Source organism: Solanum lycopersicum, chromosome 12, assembly GCF_036512215.1.
Source record: "Solanum lycopersicum chromosome 12, SLM_r2.1".
NCBI classification, from domain to species: domain Eukaryota; kingdom Viridiplantae; phylum Streptophyta; class Magnoliopsida; order Solanales; family Solanaceae; genus Solanum; species Solanum lycopersicum.
Genome location: NC_090811.1, coordinates 57,264,437 through 57,287,965, shown reverse-complemented (window position 1 = coordinate 57,287,965; position 23,529 = coordinate 57,264,437). Strand labels below are relative to the sequence as shown.

The 23,529-nt window shown below is 31.6% G+C and overlaps 3 protein-coding genes across 4 annotated transcripts; 2 read left to right on the top strand and 1 right to left on the bottom strand.

Moving 5' to 3' along the window:
• Positions 1–876: 876 nt before the first annotated feature.
• LOC109119089 (uncharacterized) lies at positions 877–5,563 on the bottom strand. The gene is made up of 4 exons (XM_019211408.1): positions 5,521–5,563; positions 1,724–2,067; positions 1,496–1,614; positions 877–1,411 (listed from the first exon to the last, which is right to left on the bottom strand). Exons 1-4 carry the CDS (start codon positions 5,561–5,563, stop codon positions 877–879), a joined length of 1,041 nt encoding a protein of 346 aa, XP_019066953.1.
• LOC101247700 (geranylgeranyl transferase type-2 subunit beta 1) lies at positions 5,436–15,888 on the top strand. Of its 2 annotated transcripts, none has more exons than XM_010315926.4 (11): positions 5,436–5,675; positions 6,265–6,339; positions 11,883–11,937; positions 12,403–12,553; positions 12,795–12,911; positions 13,181–13,247; positions 13,442–13,590; positions 14,293–14,426; positions 14,505–14,603; positions 14,715–14,790; positions 15,376–15,888. In XM_010315926.4, exons 3-11 carry the CDS (start codon positions 11,884–11,886, stop codon positions 15,474–15,476), a joined length of 948 nt encoding a protein of 315 aa, XP_010314228.1. In that variant the 5' UTR covers positions 5,436–5,675; positions 6,265–6,339; position 11,883; the 3' UTR covers positions 15,477–15,888. The 2 variants fall into 2 exon arrangements, with proteins under 2 accessions (XP_010314228.1, XP_004252275.1); XM_004252227.5 differs by having other exon boundaries at positions 5,443–5,675; positions 6,265–6,327.
• A 1,696-nt stretch (positions 15,889–17,584) lies between these two features.
• LOC101247408 (C2-domain ABA-related family protein) lies at positions 17,585–20,767 on the top strand. Its single transcript, XM_010315925.4, has 5 exons — positions 17,585–17,723; positions 18,570–18,693; positions 18,779–18,918; positions 19,719–19,814; positions 20,225–20,767. Exons 2-5 carry the CDS (start codon positions 18,684–18,686, stop codon positions 20,513–20,515), a joined length of 537 nt encoding a protein of 178 aa, XP_010314227.1. The 5' UTR covers positions 17,585–17,723; positions 18,570–18,683; the 3' UTR covers positions 20,516–20,767.
• Positions 20,768–23,529: the final 2,762 nt, after the last annotated feature.

The following is a 23,529-nucleotide window of genomic DNA, read 5'->3' as shown; positions in this document are numbered from 1 at the left end:
TCAGTTAATGTTGATTTTATTTAATTGTTATATTTTTAAAATAGTTTCCATGGACATCGTACAATGAGATTTTACATACACTGCCTCATTGTTGTATGGTCGATGAGCCTCTATGGATGGCATGTGTCCCTATGTTTTGTCTAGAGATTGTTGAAGTGCACTCGCCTGATAGAGTAATGCGTCAGTTTGGTCATTCCCAGCATGTACCTGTGATTCCTAGTGGGGAACCAACCATCACGTGCATGATCAGCGTAGGAGGCATGAGAACACGGAATATGGTATGATTGCCATTTACCACATTGACCTTTTCCTTGTGATGCATTTACAATGTGCTTATTACCACCACGACCATGATGCATATGTGTTTGCACCTCAAATATGTTTTCCCTTTATTGGTGATAGTTGATCAGTGTGTGACGTTGCGACTTTTTTCAATTATCCTCAAAAATCTTGAATGGTTTAGGCATCCATTGTTGCTTTTTCTGTACTAGATGATTAACAAATTTTGATCTTGTAACAAATTGATTCACAATTTCATTTTAATTGAGTCTTACCATTGCAGTAACTGGCAGACTCCTTGCTGATTTGAGAAGACCATTGAATGATTCAGAACTGTTTGTTGTCAACATTCCCTATCTCTTACCTCCATCCCTATGCAATGTCCATTTGTCAAGATCGTTCTTCATTAGCCACACATATGCTTCCGCATTAGTCTCCTTGATCATTTCCATTTTTTTCAAAAAAAAATTCTCCTGACAGTGATTTGCAGCTGCCCATAACAGGTTGTTCAAAGTGACATTTTTGATATATATATATATTTTTTAAATTGGCCTTCAAATGTCTTAAACAAAAACGATGAAACCCAAATGGAGCCTGCTATTTCGGAGAATTATACACGGATGAGAGTATTCCGTGATGCCTATTTGATATAAATGTGACCCCTCTACGACCCTTGACAACGTGCAAGTGCAAATGATCCAAAAATAAAGTCCATGTCTCTATGCTCTCATTTGCAACTATTGCAAATGCCAAAGGTAATATAGAGCCATTACCATCTATTATAATCGCAATCAACAACGTGATATCATATTTTCCATAGACATGTGTTCCATCGATCGATATAACAGGACGACAATGCACAAACCCATCAATGCATGGTTTAAAAGCCCAAAACACATAGTTGAATACATCTTCAATGACATCGACACGCCGCTCTGTTTTCCATTCTACTATTGTTCCAGAATTGAAGTGTTTCAAAGCTTCCATGAACCTCGGTAACTCGACAAAAGAACCCTTCCAAGTACCATAGAATTTTTCAAAAGCCCGCTTGCAACCAAGATAAGCTTTTCTTCTACTTGTCGAAATGTCATATGCTTTAAGAACGACTGTTTGACAGTCTTTGATGGGAAACCTAAAAAGTAATAATAATATTAATTATCAAATAAATATGAATATTTTCTTATTAAATAAGAATCATCTAAGGATAAAATAGTACCTTGGCGTTCTTTCTATATCAACACGGATGACGTTAGCAATCATCTCAACATCCAAGTTGAAATGTCCTTCTGCGACATGTACCCATATCACATGTATGTTCTTCAATGTATCTTTCAACTTTTCACATGTTAGTATGTTTATCAATAAAAGAAGTCAACCTAAATCGGCATCCTTGTTCTACAAGCCTGCAAATAAGTCGCCATGATTTGTTTGTCGATTTAATAACAAAGTACTCCCTTGCTACTTTCAAATGTAGAAGTTTAACTGCTCTTTGCAACTGCTTTTTTGAATTGAATAACATGCTTTTTTCAATATAAATAGCACCATTCATGAAATCTTGTGGTTTATGCCACGTACGTTGAGATGTATACTCATCATATGTATCACCAAAGATATTTGAACCATCCGGGAGATGATCAAGATAAGGAATTTCATGATTACGAAACGGGCTCATGGACATTGGTCTTGGCAATCGATTAAGAGTCAAAAAATCATCATCACTAGATGATGCCTCAAATGGAACATTATCTCCTGATTCCTCAGCATTAGGCAAATCATCACTATCACTAGCTGAAGGTGAGTCATAATTAGGTTAGTCACGATCATCGATATTCACAAGATCAATGGGTTCATCTTGTGTAATATTTTCCCTATATATGTAAAAAAGTATAAATATTTCGCTCATGCAATTAACTTACTTAAATAAAGAAAAAATCAAGCGTTGGAAATACTGAAAATCATCTGCACCAAAAGTAGGCGATACATGAAAATTTGAGGATGTCCCAACATTTTTTGTCATTTCAAAGTGTGATGACTGACCAAAATAATTATCTAATCCATAACTTAAAGCAATATTTCTATCTTGTTGAGGTAAACCGCTACAGAATATATTATAATAAGAAAAATAAATCATATAAACTAATAAATAATTGACAAAATCAACAAATAATGATTGAAATATAATTATTGAGCACTACCGATCACTTTCATTGATAGTTTCATTTAAATCAAAATCATCATCGGTCGGTAAGAATATTTTGATAATGAGTCATGTTAGGAAAATCAGCAGATTGAGTTATTAGAAATTCTTCAACGCTATTACGATTTTCTAATTGGGGATTGACATCGATTGATAAATGAGAACGTTGTTGACTAATCTTAGGCTCCTTCCTAATATAGATTTCAAGTATTGTTAATTTGATTTGATCTATGTAGTCATTTGGAACCCTCAAAAAGTCGGTCAACGATTCGTCATTATAGATAATCCACTCTCCAAAATTAACTTGTCCTTGTGATAAAAATGAAGTAGGGTATTTTCCGACTATAATCAAATTATAATCAGTACTGTTTATACCCATTCTTTTATAAATCGATGAAATGAATTTATGATATCGAACATTAATTGGAAATTTAGCATTGTGTTTGGGAGGACAATTATAATAAATGGTATTTCCGTCATGTATAATTTCGCCATCCTAATAAATTGAAACATTAACTTTAGGCGTAGAAGATTTTCTTTTTTGAGATTGAATGAATAAATATAGAAGATTTTATGTTGTAGGTGATATCAATCATTTTAAACGACCTTAAATAAAGATTGAAAGTTTTTTCAAAATAAAAAAAATAAAAATACATAGTGTAATATTTTTTTCCGTTTTATGACATGTCAAATCAACATAATTGTATGACAACATTGAAAAAGCTTTTTCAAAACGTGAAAAATATTCCTCATATAAAGTGTAATAAAAAGTTCTACTTTATAAAGTGGAAGAAAAAGCTCTACTTTATAAAATGGAAGAAAAAACTCCACTTTACAAAGTGAAAGAAAAAACTCCACTTTATAAAGTGTAATTTTTACTTACACTTTATAAAGTGTAAGAAAAAGTTCCGTTGTACATTAAAAATACACGTTATGATACTAACGAAAAACGTTTAGAAAATTAGATAAAGTGGAATTTTTTTTTCACTAAACTTGTTTAAGTTACTAACTAAATAGTGACTTATTTTGATTATTTTTACACTTTTGTGGCTTATTTAGGTTTCCAACTCACTCCAATTTTAACTTAAATTAATGTTATTATATAATATTGTGAATGGTCTTAAATTTGCTAAATAACTTAAAATTGTGATATTGTTCAGAATAGAATTTAACACTTCTTATATAAAGATAAAATATAATTGATCATAAATTCAAGATTTTAATTTATATTCTCATAAATTATATAGAAATTTGATTATCCTCTTAAAGATTTTTGAAAATGAAAAGGTAATAAGAGGTTTTAAAAATGTTTATTTAAATTGTGATGGTCAATAATTCTAAATTAGTAGGGTTTTAAGAAGGTGTAAGTGATAAAGCTAAAGAATGATTTTTGTTAATTGAATTATGTGTCCTAAATAGTTAGCTATTTTCTAGGGATAAAATTAATTATTGATCTTTTAAAATTTAAATTTTAAATTAATAACTAAAATTTCAAAAACTGTCTGAATATTGATTTGGTTAACTATCATTTTCAAAAACAAAGTAAAAAAGGGAATTGTAATATGGAGTTAGTTATTTTTTATTTTGTTTTGTATTATTTTTTGTAACCATTTCTAAATATATTATTTTAGTGTTAACCATTTCTAAATATATTATTTCTATTTATCAATTGCAACAAAAGATTGTTACTACATATTTGAATTTATCACTGAAAAATATTTGATGTTTAACAAAAATTATAATCATTGAAAAAATAGTGTTCACATAATAAGATTTTAAAAAAATTGCAAATCAGTCGTGATATAACTCCGATTTTAGAATTCCATTGCTTATTATTGAAGAGTTTATGTTTAGTAAGAATATTTTGTCAGAAGGCGTGTACATTTGTAAAATAAACACATATATTATCAAAGTGGTATTAACTTTTTAAGTATTGTATTGAATTTCAATTCCCCCAAATATAATGCAATTTCCACCAAAAGAGAAAAACAACATATATTCGCACAAATCATAATGGATGTCCCACCGGAGGAGTGAACTTTTGATTTGTTGCTTGACTTTTAAAAATGAATCTGTATATATGTGTATTCCTCCACTCCTTTTAAAAATATATAGTATAGTTCAAAAAATATTGTGATACATTATTTGCTGAAAGTAAAAACTATAAAAAAAAATTACTGTTTGCAAGTTTCTTTACCATTATCCGTAAAAATGGTATGAATTTTAATAATATTTAAAAAAGTGAAAAATATAAATGTAATAATAATAATAATAATAATAATAATAATAATAATAATAATAATAATAATAATTTTACTATTGTTGTTATTATTATTGTTATTATTATAACTAAAAGGGAGCGTCAATGTGCATTGGAAAAAAACATATTAATAATATTTGTTAATGTGCAATTTATCAGAATTTATTATAAAATATATTACTATTATATATAGATTATTATTGTTATTATTTTTAGTAGTATTTGTTTTGCTATAAATAAGAAGATTGTGAAATTTAATTAAAATTATCTTTAAAAAAAATAAAAAGACAGACGTTAAAACAACATATTTTCAGAACAAGTTTTTCCTTCTTTTTTTTTTCATTTAATTTCAAAAACGGCTTCGAAATTATTTAAAATAAAATAATAATTTATTATAAAATCTATTGCATGAATTAATTTTAATTATTTAAATATCCATTTTTTGGTAATACATAAAACTCCGTTCGATATTGTTTGTCATAGTTTCTATTTTTAGAGTTAAATTATAAAAACTTTGATTCATGTTTTATAATGTATTTTTTCATCATATAAATATGTAAAAAATTATAATTTATAGTATTTTCTATATAATTTTAGAATATCTGATTTTTTATTTAAAATATCAAATTAATGTAATCTACCTTATCTTTGAAAATTAGTCAATTTGATTTTTAATAAATGTAATATGACAAACAATTTGGATTGAGGGAATAACAATTAGTTTGGGAAGAATTAGTCTCTCTTTTCTCTTAAAAAAAAAAAAAAAAGGCCTTTTAAGTCACACCTCTTCTCCAAAGCTCTCCCATCGATCTCTTACGCCCACCCATCCCCGACCAGCGCCCACCCCACCTATCCCAGATCGGCGCCTAACCCAGCAGCAGCAGTAGGAGGTCGCAGTGCCGCACCAGCAGCAGCAGAGGGCTGCAACAGCAATATTGGGTATGTTTCAAATTTTCGAAAATTCATTTTAGTGTTTATTTAACACACATATTTGTTCTATAGGGTAGATAACTTGTAAGAGTTTAACAAATGGAAGAGATAATATATTTTTTTTTACAATAATTCACAAAAATGAGAATTATAAGGTAAATGATAAAAGACTTAACTTTGTTAACTTAAATGATAATTACTACAAAATCCAAGTTAAATATATTTGATAAAATTGAACTCAACTTAAATTAAATTTTACTTTTTAATCAGTGAAGAGATCATTTTCTTTAATCAGCGAAGATATCATTTTCTTTAATCAGCGAAGTGATCATTTCTTTTGAGGTTTAAGTGAACTAGGATTACCAAATTTAGCAAGTATAACTACACAGATTTAAAGAAAGTTGTTTACTATATTTCCTTTTCCAAAAGATTGGAGAATTTGCAGAAATAGTATAGAACCATTTAGTTTGATCAATTTTAGGTATTTACTGATCCTAAAATTGTCTGAGCCATTTCTTGAATGTCATTATGTTATAATGATAGAAATCTCTTTATAATGACCACCGAAGAAATTTTAAATTGTTTCTTTTCGTGCTAGGCTACTGAGGAAGCTCAACGTTTTAAAAAGTTGATACAGGACTGTACTGCTTCTTTCATCAAAGTAGGATATAAGGTTTGGTGTTTCTAAAGTTCTAAAGTTCAAGTACAATTGTTTCTTATAATGTGTTTGTGTCCATCTAGTATTAATACTTAACTTTAATTTTGTAATTATTTGTTTGTATTCATCGAGTGTTGACACTTAGCTTTAAATTAGGTGATAATGTGTTTGTTTAACATAAGTACCAACACTAGCTGATCCTATTGATGACAAAATTGATTTTCTTGCAAAATTGAATTGTGCATATCTAGTGTTGATACTTAGCTTTAAATTTTGAAATAATATATTTGTTAAGCATAAGTACAAACACTAGTTGATCCTATTGATGACAAAATTGATTTTCTTGCAATATCGATTTGTGTTATTTAGTGTTGATACTAAGCTTTAATTTAAGAATAATGTGTTTGTTATGTATAAGTTCCAACATAGTTGATCCTATTGACGTCAAAATTGATTTTCTTGCAATATCGATTTGTGTCCATCTAGTGTTGATACTAAGCTTTTATTTAGGAATAATGTGTTTGTTAAGCATAAGTACTAATTCTAGTTGATCCTATTGATGACAAAATTGAGTTTTTTTTTATAGATCAATTTGTGTCCATCTAGTGTTGACACTTAGCTTTAAATCTAGGAATAATGTGTTTATCAAGCATAAGTACCAACACTAGTTGAACCTATTAGTTGGTGGATTAATTGTTGGAATTAATTCAAATTACTAGTTAGATTTAATGATGTTTAGTTGTTGAAATAAGTTCAATTAAGTTTAGTTAACCTCTAGCTAGTTTGACTCGTTATTCAAAATAGAGAAAATGGTCTAAATCCCTCCAACCTATACTTGAAATTTCAACTACACACTCCAACTTCATGGGTGTCCTATCCTCTAGCATTTTATTTCTCTATTTAGTGCACACCTGAGTGTTGACATGTTATAGGAGGTGAGAACACCTTCTCTAGGCGTGTTAGAAGAAGAAATAAACCAGTTCACGTCAGAAGAGACAATAAATTGGTAATGGTCATCTTCCCCAAATTAAATTAACTTTTGTGCCTTTTCCCCACCATTAATCCTTGTTCATTCTTCAATATGTTGACGATTTTCTTTCAAGAATGACTAGCTTTTAGTTGTTTATGTTCACTTCTACTTTAAATCTTGAAGTAGTATGCTCGAATTTCTTATTTAGGTTCTCTAGTTTGAATTTTGAAGTTCCTCTAAATTTGTTGAAAATGACAAATGAAAACTTGAATAAGCTTTGTATCGATGAATCAGACCTAATGCGCTCAGGTGCTGTAGTGAGATGTAAAGCTGAAATTTTGTTGAATTTGTAAACTTTTTGATCGAGATTAAATTCGGAAAAAAGATTTTTGTCTTACCCTTGCTATGAGTATATTTTTTCCCTTGTATTCTTGATTCTCTTTATAAGGGACAAAGAAAATACACACGAGAATTCTTGGATCATCACCAAAATGCTATTTAGATGTTGTAATAACACTTTGGTGTGGGAGATTAAAAGGGAGAAAGCGAAAAGAAAGAATTTGGGGTAAGGGGTGAGGTCATTCGATCTTTACAAGGAAAAAGAAAAGGTAATAGTGGGGTCCATGCATGTAAATCACGTTAGTCAATATATTGGGTTTATGTGTACTGGTCAACACTCAGGTGTGCACTAAATAGAGAAATAAAATGTTAGGGGGTGATAGAACACTCATAAAGTTGGAGTGTGTAGTTGGGATTTCGGTATAGGTTGGGGAGGCTTAAAACCATTTTCTCTTTAAAATATTGTGGTTTAGTTGGTGGATTCAGTTGTTGGAATTAAGTCAAAATTTGTTAAGAGTTAAAAAATTGTTTAGTTGTTGAAATAAGTTCAAACAAATAATGTGGTTTAGTTGATGAATTTTGTTTTTGGAATTAAATTAGTTAGAATTAAAGTTGTTTAGTTGTTTAAATAAGTTAAAAAATAATGTGGTTTAGTTGGTGGAATTAATTCCAAAGTTGAGTAAATATTGTTTTGTTGTTAAAACAAGTTCAAATAAATAATGTGGTTTAGTTGTTGAAATTAAGTCAAGACTAGTTAGAGTTAAAGTTGTTTACTTGTTTAAATAAGTTCAAATAAATAATATAGTTTAGTTGGTGCATTTAGTTGGTGGAATTAATTCAAAACTAGTATTAGTTAATATTGTGTAGTTGTTTAAAATAAATTCAAATAAGTAATGTGATTTAGTTGGTGAATTTAGTTGTTGAAATTAATTTAAAACTAGTTAGAGTTAAAGTTGTTTAGTTGCTGAAATAAGTTCAAATAAATAGTGTAGTTTAATTGGTGGATTTAATTCAAAACTAGTTAGAGTTAATATTGTTTAGTTGTTGAATAAGTTCAAATAAATAATGTGGTTTAGTTGGTGGGTTTAGTTGGAATCAATTCAAACTAGTTAGAGTTAATGTTGTTTAGTTGTTGAAATAAGTTCAAATAAAGTTTAATTAACCCCTAGCTAGTTTTACTCATTATTTGAAATAATTTGGTTTAGTTGGCGAAAATAATTCAAAACTAGTTAGAGTTAATGTTGTTTAGTTATTGGAACTAAATTATCATTATGGTTTGTGTAAATGGAACCCGATTGTAGTTGGATGTATGATAAAAATAATCCTGGTCGAACGGGTATGATTCCAGAATTTGCAGAAGGTCACTAGTTTTATATATCATGCAAAGACACTTGATGATATTTTAACTTCAAGATTGATTAGGTGTTTGTGAAATTTGAGATATCATACTACAGAGAATGTTGCTATGCATCTTGATGAATGGTTTCAAACCAAGGTATACAGTTTGGACTAGTCATGGTGAGGTTGAAAGTGACACTATGTTTAATAATTTTGTTGTCGGTGAAAGTAGTAGATCTAAAGAGCATAATTATGTCCAAGGTGCTAGAATGTTAGATATGGTTGATGATGCTTTTGGGATGCATTCTGATTTTGAATTTGGGGAAAATATAGAAGAAGCTCCCAATGAAGAATGTTAAGACCTTTTTCCCTTGCATATTAAAGTTAGTTTTAAAATATGTTGTGCAGCTAAATTAAGACTAGAAGAATATTTGACTCATCCAAATGGCTTTAAAGAGTTACAACCAAATAAATATAAGGCGTGCAAATGTCTCCTAGGATGGAATTCTAAAATGCTATATATTGTAACATTTCTTTAGTTTCTAAAAGCTTGTACAATACCCTGTGAAGTTCAAGATTTTGGACCTTTTCACTAAAGAGTGTGTGAGGCACCGTTTGAGGACCAACTAATTACTAAGTTTAGTTATCACTTGTTTCTAAAGGAAACACCAAAAGATAGGGGAAAACAAAATATATTGTCCCTACACTATCCACACATGCTTCAATCTATATATTATGTAGCTTTGGAATAAATATACAAGAATGGTCCAAATTAACTAAGGTTGTGCACTAGACTTCGTAATATGTCATGTTTGGTCATAAACCTAAAATAAACATTTGAAAATTACGGAAAAAAAAACTATTGAAAACCAACTGAAAATCATGAAAAGACATCCAATATATCAGCCACAAAATAATAGCAAAGACATTATTTCCATATTCTTATTTTCAGAATTATTTCACTTAAGTAGAGGTTACTTAACCATATCAATGCATAAAACTTGAATGGGAAATCATCGAGAAATAAAAACTAGTACACCGCTATAGAAACGTCATTGAACTTGATTAGATAAGAAGCTCCAGTATAACTAATTAGTAAACTTTTTAAAAGATGTGTTCCTCTATCAGAGGTCCTTTATCAAGAGATCCCTAGCCACAAAAATTGTCAAGTATTGTATAGTGGCTCCATAAACAGCTTGTTACTACAAACCAAATCTAACTAATGCATTCCTGAATATGCCTTCATTTGAGCTATTATTTTAATGAAAAGTTCAAGAGCTGAAACATGAATCCCTCTCTGTCCACTTTCATTACCCATGATACCAAGAGAGTAACTATCACCAAGCTCTCAAACTCAATAGCTACAAAGTCGAAGATGCCTCCAAACATGTCTTCTGATTTGAGCTCTTGCCTCCCTATTTTGCATTAAACTTAACCATGCATCCAAAACATCAAATACAGGTATCAGGCCTTGCTCATAATGCATTCGCCCATTGCCAGGTCCTTCAGGTTGTAGTTAGCAGTAAATTATTCGATCCGATCCAGCAAAAGAGAGGATTAAGATGCATGTTGCTCTTGAAGAATATTGTTATTTGATCTTCGGAGTATTGATATTTCATGACTATGTATAAGATTTGTAAAATGGTTTGCCGGGAGTGCGATTGCACAGCATGCTGATATGGTATTACTTTTATTCTAGCTATACTGGAGCGTTTTAACTAATCAAGTTCGATGACATTCCCATAGCAATGTACCAATTTTATCTCTCTATAATTTGCCATTCAAGTTCTCTGTATTGATATGATTAGGTTTGATAGATTTAGGAACCCTTAGCTGAAGTGAAATAACGTGGAAAAAAGGAACATGGTAAAAATGTCTTTGCTACTATTTTGTGGCTGATATATTGGATACCTTTTCATGATTTTCAGCTGGTTTTCCATTGTCTTTTTGTAGTTTTCAAGTGTTATTTTAGGTTTATTGACCAAAAAATAACCTATTAAGAAGTTTAGTGCACAACCTTAGTTTTTTGATGAATAACTTGTATATTTGATTTTAAAGCTACATAATATGTAGGGAGAAGTATGTAAAGATCTGCAGTATTTTGCTTTCCACTCCCTTTTGGTCCTCTGGGAACAAATTGATAACTAAACTTAATAATTAGTCGGTTCTCAAGGGGTGCCTAAGTCCTAAGACTTTCTACTTAGTAGAAAGATCCGAATTCTTGAACCTTTCTTAATTCACAGGGTATTTTACAAGCTTATAAAAACTAAAGGCATGTTACAATATATAACATTTTAGTTTTCCATTCTAGTAGACATTTGCACGCGCTACATTTTTTTGATTGTAACTCTGGAAGAGCCCTTTGGATGAGTCAAATATTCTTCTGGTTTTCCCTTGGCTGCAGAACATTTCTTAAAACCGACTTTGAAATGTACAGAAAAAATGTGTTAATATTCATAAGCAAGGCGACATAAACTACTCTTTCTTTTCCCATGGTTTTTGGAGTTATAGAACTATGACAAAGTTGGATTTTCTTTTGTATGTCTAAGAGCCCTTTTAGGTGAGCTTATTTATTCTACTTTGGTTTTCCTCTCTATTTTCCAGGTAAGAGCAAATATCTTGATATTTTCATTCCAAGAATCTTAAAGCTATTTCTATATGTCATGTTCTTGTTACTATGATGTTTCATTATACTTGTAAATTTGGATATTACAGTACTTTAGGATTATTTGGTTTGGGACTTTGGGTCTACCATAAAGCAAGAAACCTAGTCATATGGTGTTGGAGAAGCTGAATTACAGATTTGAGACTGGATATTATGAAATGGAGTTCAACATTTTATTTAGGGTTGATTCTTTTTGTTTTGACTTACTTATGCCTATCATTATACTCTAACTTACGTGCTCTGCAGGATGGGAGAACTGCAGGTGGAAAAACATGTTAAGTACATTTTAGCCGTTGAAAAGGTACTCTTGTTCCAGATCTACTTCGTTGTCTTTTTTTCCCTTCCATCTTATTTTATATTTGTTATTGCATTACTTGTTACACGTAAATTTTCTACTTATCTGCATCGAATTTCTGGTATGCATGCGGCTGGTATCTACTTCTTACATATGCGGGCACTTCCCAAACATATTACCGGAAGACAAAATATTTCATTTCAAACAGGCAAAAATTAAATGGTATTGGGAACAATTAATTCATTGTGTTTGAAGTAGACTTCAATGTGGCACTTAGTAAGGACAAAGATTGTCCAACAACTCTAGGAGAAATGAATTCCCTAATTTTATAGTTGTGATTGACCTGCAAATATTTTACTTTCCGTTGCAAAATGAGTAAACATAATAAATTTTTTTTGGTGGATTGTTGGCTTACTATAGATATGTATATGATATTATTTTTACTTCTAAAATGTGCTCATATAACTTTAGAGAAAAGATAACTTTGAATCTGTGGTGATGGAGCATTTGAGGTTAAATGGGGCATATTGGGGATTAACAACTCTTGATATTTTGGGAAAACTTGATGCTGTGGATCAAGATGAAGTTATTTCATGGGTCATGCAGTGCCAACACGAAGATGGTGTGTCTTCTTGCACTTCGTTTTGTTTTGTGACACTAATTTTTATACATATTTCCAACTGTATTGCAATATATATATATATATATATATATATATATATATTAATGTATATTTATATATAAATGTATATTTATTTATTTATTTTTCTTTTTTCTTTACTCCTTGTGGGAGAGTTTAACTGTTAAGTTACTCTACATGATCTTTACGTAAAAATTCACTTCTCCTTTTGTCCAATATGTAGGTGGATTTGGTGGTAATATTGGTCATGATCCACATATGCTGTATACACTTAGTGCAATTCAAGTACTGGCCCTATTTGATAAACTACATGTTCTTGACGTTGATAAGGTGTCAAGTTGTATCCTTCATCACATCTTCTTGTCCCAGAGTTCCTGTCTATGTATATGTATGAAGTTTGTTGCACATTGACTGTTTTTCCCGATAACCTCAGAAATCCATACTGGTGTATGTTTGGGTCATTTGTTGAGTTTTCCCGACACCTAAAATATGGTGAAACTAATGTAGAAGACACTCATCAGTTGATTAATATTCATGTTATTGGAAGTGAGTCCATTAAACTACAATTGAGGATCTGTAACCAAGGATAAACTTGACTTTTTCGGCTAGATATCGCAGGCCTACAAAATGAAGACGGATCCTTTCCTGGTGACATGTGGGGAGAAGTTGATACACGGTAATAACCACTCTATTACTGCTCATTTTGCTTACTGTTCTAATATCTCAGCACGCGTATGTAGTATTCACGTATTTTATGTTCTTATAAAACTAAATTTTACTTATAGTTGCTGGGATTTATCTTTCATTTTAGAAATTTGGAACAAAATAATAGTAATATTAGAATTTGACCGAAACTAAGTCTTCTTTTAGGTTTTCTTACATTGCAATCTGTTCTCTGGCATTGCTGCGCCAGTTGAATAAAATTGATGTTGGAAAAGCAGTGAAATATATTGTAAGTTGCAAGAATGTGGATGGTGGATTTGGATGCACACCTGGAGCAGAATCCCATGCAGGGCAAAGTATGTTGAAATTTGAATAAAGAAATAAGTAATTTTTTTTCCATATTTTTCAGTAGTTATTTGGACCAAAACATGAACAAAAGCTTTTATGTGATTTGAGTTCTGTATTATGTTTGTTTCAGAGTTGCAAAATATTTGCAAGATTTTTTAATTTCTTGTTCCAGGACTCTACCCCTAAGTAATTGTGATTAGTGTCTCATAATAGGCGTGGTTTTGGTATCTGGATTAACAATCAAGATTAATTATGTGTTTGTAGGTCCTACATTCATGATGCAAACTAACTGAGAGTGCTCTGAAATAGAAAAATATCTATTTTTCTTGTTCTTTTGCATGGAACAAACAGGGTTTGTTGGAGGACTTTGTTTCTCTTTAATAGAATATTTTATTTATCATAGCTCCCTATGTTGAAAAGTTGGGGAAGAGTGCATTTCTATTGCGAAAGATTCAATCTAGCCACAGGTTCTCCTACGGCTACCTTGGTACTACTTCACCCTAGTCAAAGATTCAATATATACGACAGTTAGTCAAAGCCATAGTATCAAGGAAAAGTTAGGAGGGAGCAAGGTTTTGGCTATCATTTTTTGTTTTTAACCTCCTTGTGTTACATTTTAATTTCTATGTTTCGCTAGTCTTCTTATCATGTATGAGTCATTTTCTCCTGCATTATTATACTGCAATTGTTACTCAGCATCTGCATTGCAGTTTTCTGTTGTGTGGGAGCTCTTGCAATAACTGGTTCTCTGCATCATGTTGATAAGGACCTCCTTGGTTGGTGGTTATGTGAAAGACAAGTCAAATCTGGAGGTCTAAATGGGCGTCCTGAGAAGCTTCCTGATGTTGGTTATGCGTGCTAAATTGAATTTCCTATTTGTATGTCACTTGAGCTTCATTGATATCCCTGTTGTTTCTCTCAGGTCTGTTACTCTTGGTGGGTTCTCTCCAGCTTAATCATGATTGACAGAGTGCACTGGATTGACAAGGAGAAGCTTGCTAAATTTATTTTGGATTGTCAGGTTACATCTCCATTTGACCAGTTATTTCAGTTGCATATATATATATATGTTTTCATGTTACTGTTTGACTTATCATCAACTTACAAAACTTACCTTACTTTGTGAATGCAGGATACAGAGAAGGGTGGAATTTCAGATAGGCCAGATGACGCGGTTGACGTCTTCCACACTTACTTTGGAGTCGCTGGTAAGAGTTCGATGATCATGCTGAATAAATATTAGCGTATTTTTTTCTGTAATGACATGGTGGATGTCATACTGTTTGGCATGATAACTTCATATCTGATAAGAGATGTAAACTTGGAAGTCTGTTAAGAATACATGACCTTTAAATCATAACTTGAGCCATGATGCCAACCTTTCTGACCACTAATGTGGTATCTTGGAATAACACCCTACATGGTTGTGTTAGCCATGAATATGATTAAAGATCATTAGTTACTAACACCCCTACCATGGCTGTGTTAGCAATTTAATCAATGATGCCAACTTTCTGATGGAGTAGTTTGGAGGTTAGTGAAATGATGTGCAGACATGTTTATCTCTAGAAGAAATTGCAATAATCTCCTGCATCTGAGATGATTTTAGAAACGTAAATTTATGTCAAAAGGCAAGTGATAAATAGGAATATTGTAATGATTTATGTTAAAAGTGGTACGCCGTACACCCATAGTTGTCTACTTCATTAACACAGTTCACTTTTTCTGAAAGGTTGTAGTGTCTTTGAGACCTGACTGTCATAACTTATTCCTTTGTATTTTCTGCATTGCAGGACTTTCACTTCTTGAATATTCAGGACTAAAACCTATAGATCCTGCTTATGCACTGCCTGTTAGTGTTGTAAACAAAGTTATCCTTCCATGCCGTCCTTGATTCTGGTGCATAATTGCTTTTGGTATGAAATTACCTAAATGTTTGGCACTCGAAGGAAGGTGATTGGTGTTATTAGAACTGAAGCATTGTTTTTGTCACCATGGCTGAATATACATTCGTATTCTGGGAAAATTGACCTCATCTCGTGTTCTTGTGCAACCTGTATTCTGGCTAAAGTTTGAGAAACAGTTTAATATACATACCATTTTTCCCCTTCCCTATTTTTGCATCTTTTGGGGCTCTTGATTGCGGGATTCTCATGTTTTGGGTTGTATGTCATGGTGGGTTAAACACCATGTGCTCCTTTAGCCGCCTCTTGACTGTAAATACTCGGGAGTTTTTCTAGTCCTTGTGTTTGTTACACACAGGAGAGTGTTGATACATTATTTTCTCTAAAATCACATTATTACAATATTGTTGTTGCTCATCTCTTCAAAAAAATTTAGAAAATGGTGGTGCCTTTAGCTCGTATTTAAGAACTTGATCTTCAGTGTGCTAGCAGTGGATGCAGCTATCACAAACTAGCCAAAATGATTAAATTGCAGAAATTCCAAGGAATCATAAGGTGTGAGACATTATTAGAATGGGAACATTTAGTTGTTGTCAAGATCAAGAAATGTCATCTCAGTTATTGATGCATTTTTCTTTCATTTCCCTAGAATAAACAAAATCTAGAATTCTGTTTTGTCGTACTAAATTTGCTACTGTACACAGTATGCATTAAGATGAGTGTAATTCAAAAGTAGGGACGAGTATTAAGTGTAACGACCCTCTGGTTTTGGCATGTTTGATCCTCCCCTTAGCTTTGGGTTGGTATTTATGATTAGCTGGGATGGGTGGTCCAATTTTCGAGATGATCGGATGAATTTTGGAAGTGTGGAACGAAACTTAGGAAGTTTAACCGAAGTCAACATTTGATGTTAGCGAGGTTGGATTCAGGTTTTAACTATTTTACAGAGTTTGGATGGTATTTTGTGACTTAGGTGGATGGCTCCCTTGATTGGAATTCTTGGGTGTCTTTGTGTTTGGAGTTTGACCACGATTAAAATATGTATGATGGAGTCAATATTTGGATTAGAATGGTGGGACGAAACTTCCCTCTTCGTAGCCCTTTTCTATTTGTTTTGGTGATGGATGAATTGACATTGTCTATTTAGATGGTGTATGTTATTTGCAAACAAAAAACTACTAATTAATCAGACACGAAACAGTATCAGTGCTGGCTAGATTGGAGTTTTGGAGATAAAACTCTGGAGTCCAAAGGGTTCAAAAGTACTAAAACGAAACATTTGAGGTGCAAATTCAATGTTGTGTTAAATGAAGTAGAGACTTGCCACCAACTATTCCCAAGATGAAAAGTTTCAAGTATCTTGGATTTGTAACCTAGGAAAGTGGGGACATCAATAGTGATGTCACACGTCACATTGAAGTGACATGAATGAAATGTAGGCTTGCCTCTAAAGTCTCGTGTGATAATAAGGAACCACCTTAATATCCAAAGGTACCTAATCATTCTCAAATTGCTTCAGTATGATGGATGTGACTTATGTAGTGCTTTGGCTCAAGTACAAAAACAATTTTGTCTACTATTTGTGTTGATTATATAAATTAGTTGCTTTAATTATTTAATCACTTAATTATCAACAATTTCATTGGTGATCAATATTATTTGGGTTAGCTACTTTGTTTTTGACCTTGTTCAAACAAATTCAATTAATTGACCTAATATTGAATTCTAAAGTTAGAATAGACAGACGATGTAAAAAATACATCTAAATACTTATACTAAGTATGACTTGATAACTAGAAATGATGGTAAATAGCTTTTCTTAAATCAATCAAATTACACAATTATTTAAGATTATTTTCAAGATATATTTCAATCAATCTAAGTTAATTTTTTTCCCAATAATATTAAAAGATTAATTATCTAGCTTCTCTAAGCATATAGAGAAAAATATGGATAAAAAGACTATGTCTTATCGAACTATCGATTAATCCGTTGGCCTAGTGGACAAGAATTAAGGACTTTTATGCATGAATTATATTAGGCACCAACCATGCATTGCCAACAAACTCAAGCTTTTATTTAATTTCTTTGAAATTTCCTTTTCAATAGCCTATTTCCTCATGTTTCTCTTCCCTCAACTAACAACAAATTAATAAATAAATATTCATCCTAGATAACACCCTTCTCTTTCTTCCCTTTCTATTACAAAAATCAGAGCACCCTTGGCATAATCAAACGTAAGTTTTTCTACAATTCTTTTCCCAAGTTCGTTGAAATGTTAACCAATAATTTAATCAGAGTCGGAGTTAGAAATTCTGAGTATGTTTGAAGGATTATTGCATTTAGATGCATGAGTCAACTTTAATTAATTAAACAAAGATAAAGAGGTTGAGTCATTGTGATTGGATTTGATGGTACTAAAATATCTAATCTAAAATAAAGTAGATTATATTCTTTTTTCCATATGCTTGGTCATTGGTGCTAACCTCATCCCCGTTACATCACTAGTCACACTGTGTGTGGTGTACACCTTTTTTCAAAAAAAATTAAAATAATACTAGGCATAAATTCTTATTATTGGGGTCCCGAAGAACAAAAATGTAATGTTTTATTTATGTACGTTATTCTTTGTTGTTCAATATGTCTTTACATAATCCTTTCAACAAATTTAATTTAACTTTTTTTGTAAAAAAGTTTATGTATATTTTTCTGGTTTATCTTAATGTTTCAATCAGTAGATTCTTAATTAAGCGAAAAGAAAAAGAAAAAACATGACAAATAATTAAATGAAAACGTGTTTTTTTAATGTATTCAAAAGTACTTCTAAAAGAGTATAGTTTCACTTTACATTCGGATGAATGAAATGATCAATTGATCACACATTTTCACGAAATAAAAGTTTTTTTTTCATCACAAATTTTTATCAGTTTCGTACAAAAATGTTCCTATATTTTATTTTTCTCTCTCATTGATTTAACCAAAATATCTATCAATGGAAAATTTACGTAATAGATGATTTTGTTTTTTTTAATTAATTATTTTAGAATAACTCCATTTATTTATTTATTTATTTTCCTTGGTAGATTCGAAAGTGATCGAGTTTGAGTTGGTTGCAAGGGTGTTTCGTGGATAAAGTTGGAACAAGAGAACCAATAATAAGTTTTGTACGTCCATAACATTATTGAATCATTATATATATGTACACAGGTATTATTTTTGTTTTAGTATATGTAAGTAATATAATATAAAGGAGTCGATAAAATAAAATTAAAAAAAATATTAACAAAACCAGGAGGAGGAAGTGCAACACAATCATTGATGGACAATCTTATGGGTCTTTTGAGAATCAAAATAAAGAAAGGAGTTAACCTTGCTGTTCGTGATGTACGTACAAGTGATCCTTATTGTGTTGTTAAGATGGGTAAAAAACAGGTACAACTCCTACTTCTTTCATCGTAACGATCCTGACTAATTGAATTCTCTTATGATCCATCGCTAAATTTGTAGCTAAACATGAAATTAACATGAAATATTTGTTGTTTTAGCTACGAAATCATGTCTGTTGTTGTTATTATATATTTGATCAGACTATGGGAAATTCGGGTTCAATTCATGAAGTTCTAAAGCTTTGACAATCAAGGATCTAAAGTGATCATTATTATTGAACCAAGGGTTATTTTTGGAGAATAATGTTGAATATGGTAATGATGAGATGATATTAGTTATGCTTACATTTGTTACGCTAGCTGATAGTATTTTGATGTAGTAATTAGTTTGATTTATTTAAAAGGGATAAGGTACAACTATCCTAGACTATAATCGAAACACTTTAACTAAACTAATATTCTATTATTCCAAATTCATTTTTTTTTGGTAATTTTGTACACCTCTTTGCTTATGTGACATCCAAACATCTCCAACGTATTTCAACTGCGTATAGTCACAGAGTGTGTCGCCAAGCCAAAAAGGTGTATAAAATTCTAAAGCAAATGAGTTCGAAAGATAATAGGACCTTAGTTTAGTTAAAGTATCTCTGCATTTCCATTATAGTATAGAGGTTTGCTCGTGCCTTTTCCCTATTTAAAATAATACGCATTATTATATAATTTTTATAAAAAAAATATTATTAGTTTTAGTATATTAGAACGAAGAAGATACTAACAATACATAATTATTTTTTCTTTTTTCTAATACACTCTGTCAAATGATGCTAAGTTTTAACTTAAATGCAGAAACTGAAGACACGAGTTATAAAGAAGGATATTAATCCTGAATGGAATGAAGATTTGACCCTCTCTGTTTCTGATCCTAGTCTTCCTGTTAAACTGGTAAGTTTTTATCCATCAATTTTATCGAATGCCTCTTATGGTAGAATATTCATAACTTTTTGACATTTTACACATTTGAATCCTTTTATTGGATAAAACACAAGTAACCACTTATGATCAAAATCATAGAGACAGACCTTAACTAAAGTAAGATTCTATTACCCCTGAACTTATTATTTTTGTAATTAGGCACACCTACGTGCCCTCCAAGCATCTCTCACGCACCTGGAGTCACGGAGTGTGTTATGTAAGCCAAAAGGTGTATAAGATTACAAAAGAAATGAGTTCAGGGGAGGGAACTGAACCTTAGTTTTAGTTCTTTGAGATTTTGATCATAGTTTAGAGGGTAGTTGTGCCTTATTCCTACTTTTATCGACATATAGTTTGCTTATTAATATTTGTATTGACAGACTGTATACGATCACGACACATTTACCATGGATGATAAAATGGGAGATGCAGAGTTTGATATTAAATCATTTGTAGAGGCATTGAAAATGAATTTGCATGGGCTACCATCTGGCACTGTAATTACAAGAGTACTTCCTTGCAGGACAAATTGTCTCGCTGAAGAGAGTAGAGTTATTTGGGATGATGGTAAAGTTGTTCAAGATATGATTCTAAGGTTGAGAAATGTTGAATGTGGTGAAGTTGAACTACAGCTTCAATGGATTGATCTTCCTGGTACTAAGGTTGGGTAGAAAATTAATCAGGATGGTTTTTATGTTCCTACAACTTATAATAATGGTTTGTGGGATTTGAAAATGATGTTTGATATAATATAATATTAGATCAAGTTTGATGAAGCCCTTTTCACTTTGCATTTGTATGTGTTAAAAGGTTTGTGGCATAGTAGATATGGGGTTTGAAACTTATCTTTTTAGTCATGTAATTCAATGGAATTACTTATGTTATATATTATGTAATAATGATGATACGCTTTTCTACAAAAATTGCATATTTTTTTTTTCAATTTTTTAAATGTGTGTGCATACTTGCGTAAACTCTTGAACGAAGAGGAGATATAGATATTGTACTGGGAGACGTCGCGATTTTGGGTGTGGTAGAAATACTAATAACGTGGATTGTGTAGGTTTGGAGTGGTTGATTGTATTGTTATTACATGTTGTTTCTAAGAAGGCAAAAGTGCCTGAAGAATGGAGGAGTACAATGATCAGGTTGTAAAAGAAGAAGGGCGGTATCCAGAATTGCAGCAAATATATGGGCATTAAGATGTTATGCCATACTTTAGAAGTATGGTTAAGGGTGAGGAAGATTGGGTGAGAAGCGGTGAGTCTATTTCTGAGAACCAATTTGGGTTCATGTTGAAACGCTCAACTATGAAAGTCATTCACGTAGTAAGAAGATTCATAGAGCAGTATATGGAGGTAAAGAAGCAGTTACACATGGTGTATCATCATCAACCTAGAAAAGTATACGCCAGTCCCAAAGAAGGTTTATAGAGATGCTTGGAGGCTAGAGGTGTACTGTTTGGCGTTCACTAAGGTGATTAAGGACATGTATGTATGATGGAACTTATCCAGCTAAGGAGAGCAATGGAGACTTGAGCACTTTCCAGTTACGTTGTGATAGGGTTGTACCAGGAATCCACTCTTTAGTCACTAAGGTGTTGAAAGAATTGGCATGACACATCCACGATGAAGTAGCATGGTATATATAATTTGCGGATGACAAAGTTCCAATTGTTGAAATTCATGGAAGAGTTAATGTCAAGCTGGAGGTGTGGAGATAAAACCTAGAGTGCGAAGAGTTTAGGTTGAACAAAATCAAAACAAACTAATTAGAGTGAAAGTTGAGTGACTTAGCACATGAGACTTGTGCGGAAGTAAGGCTTGATAATAACAAAGAAAAATGAACTATATTATATATGACCATAGTAATATAACAGAACTACTTATACCAAATTAATAATAACAAAAAGAATTATGGTAAAGCAATCACTTCTTGAATAATAATATAATGTATAAGAAATTCACAGCTATTGAAAAATCTGGAAAAATTGGTCTTTCCCTCAAATTGGTCAAGCAAAGTTCAACATATACCCCACAAAATTTTTACCGCCTCCGTTTAAAAAAAATGTTTCTATTTCCTTTTTAGCTTGTTTAAAAAAGAATGATCCATTTATTTTTTTTTGTAATATTTTAACTTTAACTTTCCACGTGACATGTTTAAGACCATAAGATTAAAGGACATTTTGGTACATTTGACATAACTTTAATTTAAAATCACAAGATTAATAATCTTCTTTCTTTTCTTAAACTCTATTCCAAGTCAAACAAGACCATCCTTTTTTAAAAGGAGGGAGTATCACGGTAGAGGCCCAACCAACCAAAGTTGGGTGAGGCTTCACACATTTCTTGACACAAATTTTTCGACTTGCCAGAGCATTTAACAAGAAGGTGCGACCTCGATCATTTCAAATGGGAGACTTGGTCTTAGCAATCTGGAGACCCATAATCCTCAACAGACGCATCGGTGACAAATTTACATCAAAATGGGATGAACCGTATGTTAGTGAAGAAAGCATATTCAAGTGGCGCTTATAAAATTGTAGACCAAGATGGTGTAAGAGTTGGTCCAATCAACGCCTAGTTTCTGAAGCAATACTTTTCATGAAGGTCACCTATGCTCCTTAAGGTAAGAGCATAAACTGCATGCTACTCCTGGTCCGCAAGAGTAAATTGTGTACGACCCAAAAAACACTTATCATCTTGAACTACGATATGATTTGATCCTCTTCACTGAGGTACGTAGGCGCTTGGAGTAATCACTTTAAGCTCAGTCAAATGAGTAAAAAAAATATTTGGCGGCATTGCGTGATCATCACACTAGCTCTTTAAAATTATGTAGCTCGCACATGAGTTCAAATGCGTCACAAATGAGCAAAGGAGAAGATTCTTGAAGCCCTTTACGCAACAAAATAAGAAACTCGTAAACAGAAACTCCTACATTGAGTCATGGATCTTCAATGATGATCGTTCAAAGTTGTATATCAAACATGCTAGATTTCGAAGTCAACTTCGGGTATTAATCTAATCAATTCAAAAAGAATTTTGATTTTAATTTTTGATATGTGACAGGTTGATGAATTCAACATAAAATAGAGATATCCTTTGGATCAAAGCTCTATGTTGAAATGGTGAACCCGCAAAGAACATGATGTGAACACTCAAAGTTCAAGAGACAATTTTTTGTTGTTGACAAGAGCGAACAAAGTTGAGAAATTGACATTCTGAGCATATAGTCAACATGAAAAGTTTATTCTCATAAATTTGGAATGAATTTTGTTGTAACTTCTATAAATAATATTTTTCTTGATGCGCTCGTTACAATGAAATAAGAAACTCATAGTTTCATCACTCATACATCAAATTTTGGACTTCACACAAAAGACGTGTTTCTTACATTGCAACAAGAATTTCATAGTTTCAACTTTGAGCTAAATTTAAAAATGTATCTATATTTAGGAACATCTTGACAGTGATTTTTACATATGTTGTACATCTATGAATTGTGATTCCAATGGAATAAGAATCACATCATTTTGGTGCTCCTACACCGAGTTATTGATTTTCTCCCAAAGCTGCTCAAAGCTGAAGAGTTGAGCAAGACAAAATTAGAACTAACTTTGAAAATATATCCATACTAATATGGAAGGATTTTGGCCATAATTTTTACATATGTTGTACTGATA

Excerpts from the sequence above, each read along its gene's own strand:
- LOC101247408 (XM_010315925.4), top strand. Across the intron at positions 18,919-19,718 it reads TTAAGATGGGTAAAAAACAG|AAACTGAAGACACGAGTTAT; the intron begins GTACAACTCCTA and ends ACTTAAATGCAG. Across the intron at positions 19,815-20,224 it reads CTAGTCTTCCTGTTAAACTG|ACTGTATACGATCACGACAC; the intron begins GTAAGTTTTTAT and ends TTGTATTGACAG.
- LOC101247700 (XM_010315926.4), top strand. The coding sequence starts at position 11,884 with ATGGGAGAACTGCAGGTGGAAAAACATGTTAAGTACATTTTAGCCGTT. Across the intron at positions 13,248-13,441 it reads TGGGGAGAAGTTGATACACG|GTTTTCTTACATTGCAATCT; the intron begins GTAATAACCACT and ends GTCTTCTTTTAG. Across the intron at positions 14,604-14,714 it reads AATTTATTTTGGATTGTCAG|GATACAGAGAAGGGTGGAAT; the intron begins GTTACATCTCCA and ends TTGTGAATGCAG.
- LOC109119089 (XM_019211408.1), bottom strand. The coding sequence starts at position 5,563 with ATGGGTGGGCGTAAGAGATCGATGGGAGAGCTTTGGAGAAGAG. Across the intron at positions 1,615-1,723 it reads AAGTAGCAAGGGAGTACTTT|TTGAAAGATACATTGAAGAA; the intron begins GTTATTAAATCG and ends ACATGTGAAAAG. Across the intron at positions 1,412-1,495 it reads GATATAGAAAGAACGCCAAG|GTTTCCCATCAAAGACTGTC; the intron begins GTACTATTTTAT and ends ATTACTTTTTAG.